Source organism: Sander vitreus, chromosome 10 (genome assembly GCF_031162955.1).
Source record: "Sander vitreus isolate 19-12246 chromosome 10, sanVit1, whole genome shotgun sequence".
Classification (NCBI taxonomy): domain Eukaryota; kingdom Metazoa; phylum Chordata; class Actinopteri; order Perciformes; family Percidae; genus Sander; species Sander vitreus.
This window is the reverse complement of record NC_135864.1, coordinates 5,136,472-5,148,349: the sequence shown is the minus strand read 5'-3', so window position 1 is coordinate 5,148,349 and position 11,878 is coordinate 5,136,472. Positions and strand designations below refer to the sequence as shown.

At 41.7% G+C, this 11,878-nt stretch overlaps 1 protein-coding gene across 1 annotated transcript; it reads left to right on the top strand.

Moving 5' to 3' along the window:
- The first annotated feature begins 2,134 nt into the window (after positions 1 to 2,134).
- smu1a (SMU1 DNA replication regulator and spliceosomal factor a) lies at positions 2,135 to 10,358 on the top strand. Its single transcript, XM_078260039.1, has 12 exons — positions 2,135 to 2,243; positions 2,802 to 3,012; positions 3,530 to 3,682; positions 3,883 to 3,993; positions 4,440 to 4,568; positions 4,753 to 4,872; positions 5,008 to 5,124; positions 5,494 to 5,621; positions 5,758 to 5,884; positions 6,725 to 6,892; positions 7,210 to 7,362; positions 9,079 to 10,358. Exons 1-12 carry the CDS (start codon positions 2,218 to 2,220, stop codon positions 9,175 to 9,177), a joined length of 1,542 nt encoding a protein of 513 aa, XP_078116165.1. The 5' UTR covers positions 2,135 to 2,217; the 3' UTR covers positions 9,178 to 10,358.
- Positions 10,359 to 11,878: the final 1,520 nt, after the last annotated feature.

The window sequence follows — 11,878 nt, the reverse complement described above, 5'->3', positions numbered from 1 at the left end:
TAACTAATTAGGAGCGCCCTGGGCGCCAGCCATAGTCCTGTGCCTGGGGACCAACTCCGTTGTAATGCCATTGCACTAATGCATGTCACTACTGCATTTTAAATGAAACCTTTAACAGACACAATGTGTTTACTTGCCTCTAGGCTCAATTATTTTGTGCTTCCGTTAAAGTAGCTGCTCCCAGGCAGTCTCCCTTCTCTTATTTCTTTACTTTATTTGATGTCCTGTTGGGCATTTCCTACAGTGTGTCCTGTTTCTGTATCAGCCAAACACAACACGAATATACAATATTGATGCAACAACTGTGTACAATTCTGCAGGCGGTTAGGTATGTTGGGGTATACTACAAATCCAGAATGCGTTTTAGAAAGCAGGGTAGCTGTCTGCTGTCACAGTTAAAGTTGTCTCTCTCTTTGTCACTCTGCAGTTTTGTCACCAATGGATTCGTTCATCTGTTCATCCCTTAAACAAGTTGCCCTTGGCTCGATGCCTGGCTTTGTTATTATTGCCAGAGCTGTGAGTATTCAGTGTGGTCATTTCAGTTTAGCATTTCAAATGGTTTCCATGAGAACACAAGATATTGGAATTGTGAGGATTCTGCCAGAAATGCAGAATTGTCTGAAGTGTCTAGCAAAAATGTGATGCTGAAGCAGTGAATTGTGGATCACTGCTTAGATTTTCGCAGGATAGATAAACAGAGTTTAATTCATGGAAATCTGGTCATTTTGTCCAGAGTTTAAACAAAGTTTAAACAAAGTTTTTTTTTTGGCTCAAACACATTGTGGGACTCATAGCTTTGAAGTGTTTTGATGCCTGATATTAATTCATAGCACCGTCCACTAGGTGTTTATTTTCACAGTTTTCTTCCTGACTGACCAAAGAAAGGGTACATTTCTTTGTGATGGTAATGTGTTCCAATTACAATGGGAAAGGGTAACTTTATTGAACAGCGAGAATGGCACGCACCTCACATAAATTTAGAAATGTCTTTGTTTTTTCTCAGAAAGGATGAAGTGATTACATTACAGCCTTTTGTGTCGCTGTCATTCCTCCAGCGTGGTGTTGTCTCCCTCTGCGTTAAGCATTCCCCATGCAGCTTCTGCTTTGTCATGCCAGAAGATGGCACAATTATATTAACATCTTTCTTCTGCTCTTACGTTAATATATTCAGAATGACTGCGGTGTTATGGGATTGTGTGAAAACACCACTCCTCCTCTCCACATCCTGCTCATTGCTTCCCGATACATTTATCCATCTGCAAAGGCAAATGAAACCAAAGGAGGTCTGGTGTGTTCTTGGTGCCAAATTAATTTCCAACGTGGATGAGGCTCGCTGAGGGATTATGTCATGATTGCCAAAAACAATCCATCCCAGGCCGTGGGGCTGCAGACTGAAGTGGTGCTGCTCTGAGCATCATCGTAACCTTGAAAGACCTTCACTGGCGGAGAGAAGAGAGTCAAGAGGGCCTCTGAGTCATAGCTGTGCAGATAGCGCCCCCTGTTGATCATCCTGGAAACAACCAAGGAATAGCATTAAAGCAGATGGGAACTGCTGGGCACACTAATGCGTATGAGGCTCATAAGAATCACTGTATAGGTCCTCTTATGGACAGAGTACCAGGGAACACAAACCTATCCATGCTTTGACTTCATAAAGGCAAGATCTGATTCTGGTATATTCTCTTGTTCAACTAATTTCTAGCAGACATCCTGCTGCTGACCATTGTTGCCTCTTCAAGGACCCTTGTTGGTCCCTGGACAGGTGTATAATACTGAATGACCTTATAACATTATAGCCACCACAAAGGTTATTATTGTGGATGGATGAATATATGGAGTTCAATGAAATTGAATATAACTGACATCAAGTGAAAGAATTGACATATACTGTAAAGTAGCCTACACAATAGTACATTAAGTTGTATTTATTACATATGATTTATTTGTATTATAGGCATGTAATGCTCTCAATCATAATTTTGTGAGCCTTTTTTGTAAGTCAACTCGAAAAGAAAATCCTATTTAACTGTCCGTTTTGTATTTTATACAGTACGGTCTAGTTTGTTATATCCCAAAATACCACCTCCACACACTGAGCGTTTTATTTTGAAGGTCCCTAACTCCCCCCCAGTACTTCCGTGTTTGCGTGTCCTGCGTGTCTTGCTTCTCCTGCAGGCTCAAGAGTGTCTTGTGGCTGCTAATTTGAGATAAATAATCATGTCTCTGGAGGTGGAATCCGCAGAGTAAGTAGTCAAGTTAATTTATCTGAAAGAAGGGTAATTTCTATAATGAATTGCCTGCTAATAACTCCGCATTTGATAACATTGTCCGTCAAAGAGGCCTGTCTCATCCTTTGCTGCAATCCGTTAGCATTAGCTTCCTGAGCTAAGCTAACAAGCTAATCTTACAGTCACCCCCGTAGAAGATGTTTTTTTTTTTTTTTAGCGGTAATTTCAGTCCGAAGTGTTGCTCTGATATTTGAAGTATTACATTATCCTCATGTTGTATTTTCATTGCATAGCAATGGAATAAACAACTCAAATATGGGAGTTAGAATAAGTTAGCATTAGCTAACGTTACACTGCCAGTTGCCACCAGACTCTGCTCTGACCGGGGAAGTAAACTATTCAAACTTAAGCAGCAAAAATCAATTGATTGTTAGTTATGTTACTGTTGTTAAATTATCCACTAACCTCAAACTATGACTCCTTATCCAATACATCAACACATTGTAATTTGAATAGCTTCAGCTAAGCTATCTTGCAATATTTGTTTATCCAAATGTCTTGTGTTTTCCACAGCGTGATCCGTCTGATTATGCAGTACTTAAAAGAAAATAATCTCCAGCGGACTCTAGTCGCCCTGCAGGAGGAGACCACCGTGTCTCTGAACACTGTGGATAGTATCGAGAGCTTTGTGGCAGACATAAACAGCGGCCACTGGGATACTGTCCTGCAAGCCATCCAGTCCCTCAAGCTGCCAGATAAGACCCTGATAGACCTTTATGAACAGGTGAGGTTTTGGATAAATTGTTGTCTACAGCTTCTCTCATTGTCCACTTTACATTTTGATATCCTCCTGCATTCCCCAGTGCATCCATAATAAGCTTGTCTTGAGGTGACATATGATGGGCTCCTTTTATTTTCTCTCTAGTCTGTCTTTTTTTCCCCAACTTCATGAACTTAATTCACCAGGTATGATTGCTTAATATTGTCTCCTCCTTGGTCTTTGTGTAGTGTTGTTGTTTTACGCGTGATTGTTGTCCCATTTCGTTTCTTTACAGAATTAAACGTGATTCCTGTTGGTTTTTACTCAAGGAGGCAGTTTGTTTAATGCATTGTTCTCGCTACTCCTTTCTTAATCAAGATGTATTAGTTTATCGGTTTTGAGATAAAAAAAAAAAAAAAAAAGACCCTGCATTTGTTTTGCTGTTGTCCCATGTCAACAGATGTTTCAGTGAAAAGGACCTGGTGGATCATGCCTGAAGTCACATGTCCTCTAAATATGAATGTCTGTGTTTCCTGAACAGGTGGTGTTAGAGCTGATCGAGTTGAGAGAGTTGGGTGCAGCCCGTTCCCTCCTCAGGCAGACTGACCCCATGATCATGCTGAAACAGACCCAGCCAGAGAGATACATCCACCTGGAGAACCTGTTGGCTCGCTCTTACTTCGATCCCAGAGAGGTGAGTCCAAACCAAACGTGTGACAAGATGCAATCTTTATTCATCCATCCATCAAATCATTTTAGGATCAGTTGGTCTGGCTGTTCATTTTGCTTTTGGCTTCAAAATACCTCCAGCTGCAAATGTTGCATAAAGATAACATCTGAAAGACATATTACAGTTGTGCGGCATTTCTGATATTTGTGTTTCTTGATGTCCAGGCGTACCCAGATGGCAGCAGTAAGGAAAAGCGCAGAGCGGCCATCGCCCAGGCCCTGGCAGGGGAGGTCAGCGTAGTGCCGCCCTCTCGTCTCATGGCTCTGCTGGGACAGGTAAGTGATCCAGAAACACCCAGATGTGATGAGTGTAATTCCTTAATAAGAGACTCACCATAAGATAACTAATTTGTATCTTAATCCTGACATAGTTGCAACATATTTGCATACTTGTGCCTCTTGATTAATCTTCAAAGAAAGTGAGTGAAGTCCGCACAGCAGCTGAATGCCCACAGTTAGGCCTTCCTCAGGTGTGGAAGGCCGAATTATCAGCCGAAACGTTGTGTGTGCCTTCTTTGCAAAATATTTTTTCCGGAGCATTCAGCTGTTGTGTGGACTTAACTCACTTTCTTTGAATATACATTTTTTTGTCCTGCACCAGCAACTATATGGACGTCCACAACGTCGTCTTTCTTGATCTTGGTTAATCTTTGCCGTGAAAGTTATGCTACCATTCAAATAAAGTGCTGCTGATGATTTTGATCTTCATTCTCCTCATTCAGTCTCTGAAGTGGCAGCAGCATCAGGGCCTCCTGCCTCCTGGCATGACTATCGATTTGTTCAGGGGTAAAGCTGCCGTTAAAGATGTTGAGGAGGAGCGCTTCCCCACCCAGCTCAGCAGACAGATCAAGGTACCCACACTGTCCCAAGATACGGATCGTTGAAAGCAACATTAATGGGCTGCTTCACTGTTCCAAACTGCATTCAGCCAAGCATACTGTCATTTTGATATAGCTCTGCCAGGAGATACAATACATTTTTATGATTTAAATGCCTAAAGTCTTCTGACTTGACTTCTTTTTCTTCCCTGCACAGTTCGGACAGAAATCTCATGTGGAGTGTTCACGGTTCTCCCCTGATGGTCAGTATCTGGTCACTGGCTCTGTGGACGGCTTCATCGAGGTCTGGAACTTCACCACCGGCAAAATCAGAAAGGTAGCTTAATGCTAAATAAAGGCACATCAACCTGATTTACTGTGTGGTTAAATATATAGCTACATTGACTTTTTATCATTTCAAAATGACTTGTGCCGACTTGAAATAATTGCGTGCATTATTTGTGTCCTACAGGATCTGAAGTACCAGGCTCAGGATAACCTCATGATGATGGACGATGCTGTGTTGTGTATGGGCTTCAGTCGGGACACAGAGATGTTGGCCACCGGAGCCCAGGATGGGAAGATTAAGGTAGACAAGAAACATTACTGCTAGAAACATTTGCGCAGCAGGTTCTTCCTCTAGTACACATGGATTATAGCGCTATGTCTTAAAAGAAAACTTGTACCCATCAGGGTTTATGCAGGGACGTTTTATGTTTTAAATAGACGTATGACAGCTGGTATTTAAACAGCAATGGTATGTATGGTTCGTTGTTTCAACGAGGTGTAAAAACCCTGAAAATCGCGATGTAAATGGTATCATGAAATATAAGTAGTCCTCCAATATAAAAATCCACTTATTTCCAATGTATTCTTTTTGCTTTTCTGTTGTACAAACAGATGTGTTTATTGGACATTGACCTATGGAAGTAAAAAAAGTAATAATTTGTGTGTCTAGGTGTGGAAGATCCAGAGCGGTCAGTGTCTGAGGAGGTTTGAGCGCGCCCACAGTAAAGGAGTAACATGCGTCAGTTTCTGTAAAGACAGCAGCCAGATCCTCAGCGCCTCTTTCGACCAGATAATCAGGTAAACTCACTTCTTGCCAAACGCCTTCACCCTCTTCCTCCGAACTCCCAAAAAAACTTAACAATGAATTCTTCCAGTTGGTGACACAACAGTGGTCTTTACTGACATGCATTTAATTCTTCTTTTTTTGCTGAAGAATCCATGGACTGAAGTCAGGTAAAACTCTTAAGGAATTCCGCGGCCACACCTCATTTGTGAACGAGGCCACCTTCACTCCAGACGGTCACCACATCATCAGTGCTTCCTCGGACGGCACAGTCAAGGTGAGAGAAGCCGCTGCAAAAATAAGATGTCTTTTGCAGCTACGCAGTTAAAGGACAAATCCGGCGCAAAATGAAGCTAGGGGTTAATAACACATGATTACCGAGTCGACCGTTCTCTGGGATTTGTTTTCATGCTAATTGAATGTGACCAGTTTTAGCCCAAACCGCTAATTAGCTTATAACGCTAGTTGTCGTGGCATGGGTTAAGTAAAAAGAAATCTCTATTTCTATACCACTAACAAGGCTCAACATAGCACCACACTTCCACGGTAGCATAATGAGGATCCCTACATGTAAACCAAAGCATTGAGAACTTTGTAAGTGTACAGACAGTTTATAAAGACAATACCGTTCACGTATACAGGCCGGCGGCATCTTGGGAAACCAGTCACGACCAGTTGAAAGACGACCTATGTTACTGGTTACACGGCGTTCAACTCTTTTTTTTTAATAACCTGTCTGTACACTTACAAAGTTCTCAATGCTTCAGTTTACATGTAGGGACCCTCATTATGCTACCGTGGAAGTGTGGTGCTATTTTGAGCCTTGTTAGTGGTGTAGAAATAGAGATTTCTTTTTACTTAACCCATGCCCCGATGACTAGCGTTATAAGCTAATTAGCGGTTTGGGCTAAAACCGGTCACATTCAATTAGCATGAAAACAAATCCCAGAGAAGGGTCGACTCGGTAATCATGTGTTATTAACCCCTAGGTTCATTTTGTTCCGGATTTTTCCTTTAAGGTCTTAATGGTATTAATGTGCCTGTGCGTAAGCTGTGTTATCTTGAGAGCATGTGTGTCTGACCAGTGTCTCGTCCCCCTGTGTTCGACCTGCTCCAGATGTGGAACATAAAGACCACCGAGTGCTCCAACACCTTCAAGCCTCTGGGCACGTCAGCCGGCACCGACATCACAGTCAACAACGTCATCCAGCTGCCCAAGAACCCGGAGCATTTTGTCGTGTGTAACCGCTCCAACACGGTGGTCATCATGAACATGCAGGGACAGGTCAGTTCCAATCAAATCAGCTCATCAGAGCACAGTGTAGCTCCCTAAGTGCTGTTAGGAGCGACAGCAGGGTGCTGAAATAGGCTCATGAGCCATTACATAAACATTTTTTATTTATTTTTTAATCTGGTTTTAAAACAAGGTCAGTCATTTTGAACCCAGTGTTTTATCTCTAAAATACTGAGCAATAAACGTGTAGCTATTTTGAGCGTGTTTGTTGTTTGCTTATGAAACTGAACCTGCCTGCCTTTTTAACGTGTGTGTGTGTGTGTGTGTGTGTGTCTGTGTGTGCGTGTGCGCGCCCCTGTGCCCTGCAGATCGTGAGGAGTTTCAGCTCCGGTAAGAGGGAAGGAGGTGACTTTGTGTGCTGCACTCTGTCGCCCCGCGGCGAGTGGATCTACTGCGTGGGTGAAGACTTTGTGCTCTACTGCTTCAGCACCGTCACCGGCAAGCTGGAGAGAACGCTGACGGTACGTGACTGCTCTCAGGAGCTCACATCAAAGTGTCCGAAAATATCACATTCCCTCCTCTGCTTCTGCTGCAAAACAAACGGACTGTTAAGTTTTGGTTCATGTCTTGGAGTTCTTTTGTCTTCCTTCCACACCCCCCTTGCTTGTTTTTTAATACATGACTTTATAAACAAGCTTGGACAAATACAAATAAATTAATCATTTATGATCATTGCTGTATTTGGCCTGTCTAGAGGAAACCCAAGTTCTCCACAAGTCGCTTAACTTATTTTTTTCTTCTTGCCTCCGTGCCAGCGGTAGCCGTGGCCAGAGGCATTATGTTTTCGGGTTGCCCCCATACGTGTGAACACGATCTCTCAGGAACGCCTTGAGGGAATCTCTTCACATTTGGCACAATGATTCATTCATTCATTCATGGTTTACGTCAGATAAATAATTACAACATTTTTTTTTTTTTTAGGTTCTAGGGCTGAACGATTTGGTGGAAAAAATCTAATTGCGATTCTTCTGCCAGATATTGCGATTACGATTCAATTTGCACATTTTGTTAGCTAAAGTTCAACATTCACGGTGTAAAGGCCGTTTTATGCTTCTGCGTCGAATCAGGGGCGTACCCCCGCAGACCCCTCTGCGTCTACGCCGGACCCTACACCGTAGCCTCTCAAACTTTAACTACACGTCGCTCGGCCGCGGCTTGGCATCGTTGCATTCCCCCCCCTGGTTCTTCATATCCTGGTTCTCCTTCTCCATACACAACATGAAATCAAGGAGAGGGTTAACTTCTCCTGCTCCAGATTTCCCACCGTGGTCAGAAAGCACAGGAGGAGACACTTTGTTTCTCTCGCTATGACTCTAGAGTCGCTACTCGCTCCGAAGCTAATCGCCGTCACTCTCTCACGTCTCCCTCGCTCTATCACCCACTCCACACACACACACACACACATGCCGGCTCGACACACACCAGCGCACAAGTATAAACATCAGGTCACTACGTAGGCTTCGGCGAAAGCGCTGCGTGGAGCCTCCTCAGAACCATGAAACGGCCTTAACGGATAAAACATGTCATAACATGAGACACAATCAAACCCGCTCTATATTCTTATGCAAGGATGAGAACATAGATATGAATTGCCAGCAATAAGTGTTTTTCTTTCAAAAAGCATGGAACATTGAACACTCGCACTGTTATAATAATACAAAAACAATTCCAATAAAAAAATACCAGTAATTTTACCTTTTATTAAGTACCTTAATTCTGCTAGTAAGACATTTATTACTTTGTTGCTCCGGTTTTGTAACTTAAAGGAAAAATCCGGCGCAAAATGAAGCTAGGGGTTAATAACACATGATTAACGAGTCGACCGTTCTCTGGGATTTGTTTTCATGCTAATTGAATGTGACCAGTTTTAGCCCAAACCGCTAATTAGCTTATAACGCTAGTCGTCGGGGCATGGGTTAAGTAAAAAGAAATCTCTATTTCTACACCACTAACAAGGCTCAAAATAGCACCACACTTCCACGGTAGCATAATGAGGATCCCTACATGTAAACTGAAGCATTGAGAACTTTGTAAGTGTACAGACAGGTTATTAAATTAGTTAAATGAAATCATTTCTAGATCTGCATTTTGCTAACTTAAAATAGCGAATAGTCTTTTTGAGTTTTCGGCTATATGGCGTCCGTAATTTTTAAACCATATGTCCTTTGTCCCTCCAGGTACACGAGAAGGATGTGATTGGCATCGCCCACCACCCCCATCAGAACCTCATCGCCTCCTACAGCGAGGACGGTCTGCTGAAGCTCTGGAAGCCTTGAGGTGTTTGATTTCCAAACTGAGACTGGCCGTTCGTCACCCAGCAGCTGCTCGCCTCACTCCTGGACACTGCTCTGCCCGTTTTGTTTGGTCTTTGTCTTTTCACAGCACTGGGTGACTCTCTCTATTTCAGGTCACTGTGAACTTGAGGTTTTGGTATACATGTTGACAATCTCAATGACACCATAGGTTTTACTAGGGTTGGGCATTGTGTGGATTTTAACAATTCTTCCTTTCGATTCCGGTTCTTATCTATTCCGATTCTTCGAAGGCTGGAGTTGAAACGGGTCACATGCTTATTTTCACAAATAAGAGGAAGGTTTTATTTTGATTCAATGGTGGGTTGCAGCTTTACCGGGCTTTTTCAACGTAAACTAAAGCCACACTTACCGCTTACTGTGCTCCAAGGCTGCAACACAACAAGCGCCTGGCCGCTACGGAAACCAAAAGTCACGCATGTTAAATTTGGAACCCATGATCAGATTTGAGACCAAATCCTCCAAACGATTCCAATAAAGAAACGATGGAATGGAATCGTAATTTTTGAAACGAGTAGGAATCGGTTCCTCAATGCCCAACTCTAGGTTTTACCTATTCAGCTGCATGTTTCCATTAGCACGGGTGCTGTTCTTTTACCATGGGGGGGGGGGGTGAGGAGTGTAGCTACTAGACTCAGTTTTTAAAATTTTCACTCTTTTGTAAATATGTTTTATTTTTTTTAAATTTACATTTCTGTGAAGTTTTTTCCAAGAAGACCTGGTTAAGTAGTGTGTTGTTGTCTTTTTTTTTTTTTCCTTCTTTTTTTTTGAATTTCTAACTAGAATTGAATGGCATCACTGTAAAATTCTTCTAGATATATTTTTTTCTGAAATGTAGTTCTACATGGAGAACCACATAATCCATTAAATGTAATAACAAAGTCATTGTAAGGCATTTTGTTCCCACACTGTACATACATTTGGAATGAGACTTAATATTTCAAGTTTCTATAACTTGCTGGATGTATGTATTTCCCGTTATTATATCTCGTCTGTGCCATTAAAGCTATTTAACCAGAACAGAAGAAAGCACCTTTTACGTTGTGTTGACCTGTGGTGTTGGAGAACCGGAATATTATCCAATCAGAGAATATGAAAAGATTTTCTTCATTACAAAACAACATTTTATGGGACTGTAAACTTAACTCTGAATAACTAAATGCTCAGTCATGCATGCTGCCTCTGTGTAACAGAAAGATGGAGAGATGAGGAGTTGACCGAGTTTGATCCCTGAATAAACTCTGGTCGGATGGTTGTTAGTACAGCAGCTCAGAGTGTGAAGTTAGTCAGCAAGACTGATGCCAGGATTTTGATTACGCATTCAAAATAAAAGCATGGATTTGTAACTTTTACCTAGTATGTTTAAGAGTTTGAAAGTGTCAGCTACTGACTTTGCATTTCTGCTGCATCTGTTGTCACCTTTTATAAAATGTGCTCTTAAAAAGGAGACTGAATAACTGCTAATCAGAAGCAAAAAAAATGGCAGTTAACCTTTTAGGTCAATTTTATACTAGAATCGTGAGCTTGGAAATTCAGCTACCAGGATTACCTGTCTATGTGTTAGACCAACAAGTGATTTCTGTTCCTTATTATAATGGTGAAGGATAAGAAAATGACATGTTGATTTAAGTAACCTGAGGGTTGGTGAATTCTCCACCTTGCCATATCCAGCTGACATTGCAAGGAACAAATTGTAAGACTTTTTTTTTTTTTAAATGGCTTGCATTCCTTACATGTGGCTTTATGTATTGTACTTTACGGGTGAAAACAATCCTACGTTTTAGGGCTGCAACCAACAATCATTTTTATTATTGGTTAATCACCTGATTATTTTCTCGAGTTTCTGGTTTTGTCAGAAAATGGTGAGAAATGCTTGTTAGAATTTTCCAGAGCCAAAGGTGGCACCTTCAAATTCCATGATTTATCCAACCACCTGAATAATTCAGTTTGGTATCAAACCTCACAAAGAAAAGCAGCAAATCTTGCTAGTACAGTTGCAATTTCTTTTCTGTTGGTTAACTAATTGTTTCAACTCTACTTTTTATTTAAACATTCTTATTCCTCACTGCTATTTATTATATTATTTATTCAATTCAGTTTATTTATGAAAGGGGACAGTGCAAATTAATAAAACGCATGACTTTACATGGGTTAAAAATGCCAGAATTAGCCAAAAGGCTATTTTTGTCCCCTGCCCTCAATTCAATCAGGAGAGACTTCGTTGCAGATATACAAAGGTTTATTGTACATATGCATAATATAAAATGTACTGTAATGAGTCTTTGGAGATTAGACTCCACCGTTATAAAAATAATTTGTAAGGGTTAGAGAAGCCAAGACATATCCCCCCCGATGGAGTCCAGACACTGGTGATGGTGGCGAAGGAATCCGAAGACCGGACCGAAGGAGCTGTCTGCCGGAAGGGGACTCAGGGCGCCGTGGGTGACGATGACCAGAGGTGGAAGGGGAGGAGGAGGGTTGTACGTTTGCCTGAAATGACAACTGACAGCAGAGAGAAGACATATAAAGCAGCATGTCATGCTGTGATTGGCTCATGAATTTCTTGGCCAATTCTGGTCGGTTTACTGAAAAGTGAACCCCTCAAAACAGCTGATTAGTTTTAGGAAGAGAGAGAGGTGATTGAAGTTATTAGAAGTCTTCCTGA

Bases quoted from the DNA above. Each gene is read 5' to 3' on its own strand.
- smu1a (XM_078260039.1), top strand. From the start codon at position 2,218: ATGTCTCTGGAGGTGGAATCCGCAGA. The intron at 3,683-3,882 runs GTGAGTCCAAAC...CTTGATGTCCAG, and splicing joins CTTACTTCGATCCCAGAGAG to GCGTACCCAGATGGCAGCAG. The intron at 5,885-6,724 runs GTGAGAGAAGCC...GACCTGCTCCAG, and splicing joins CCTCGGACGGCACAGTCAAG to ATGTGGAACATAAAGACCAC.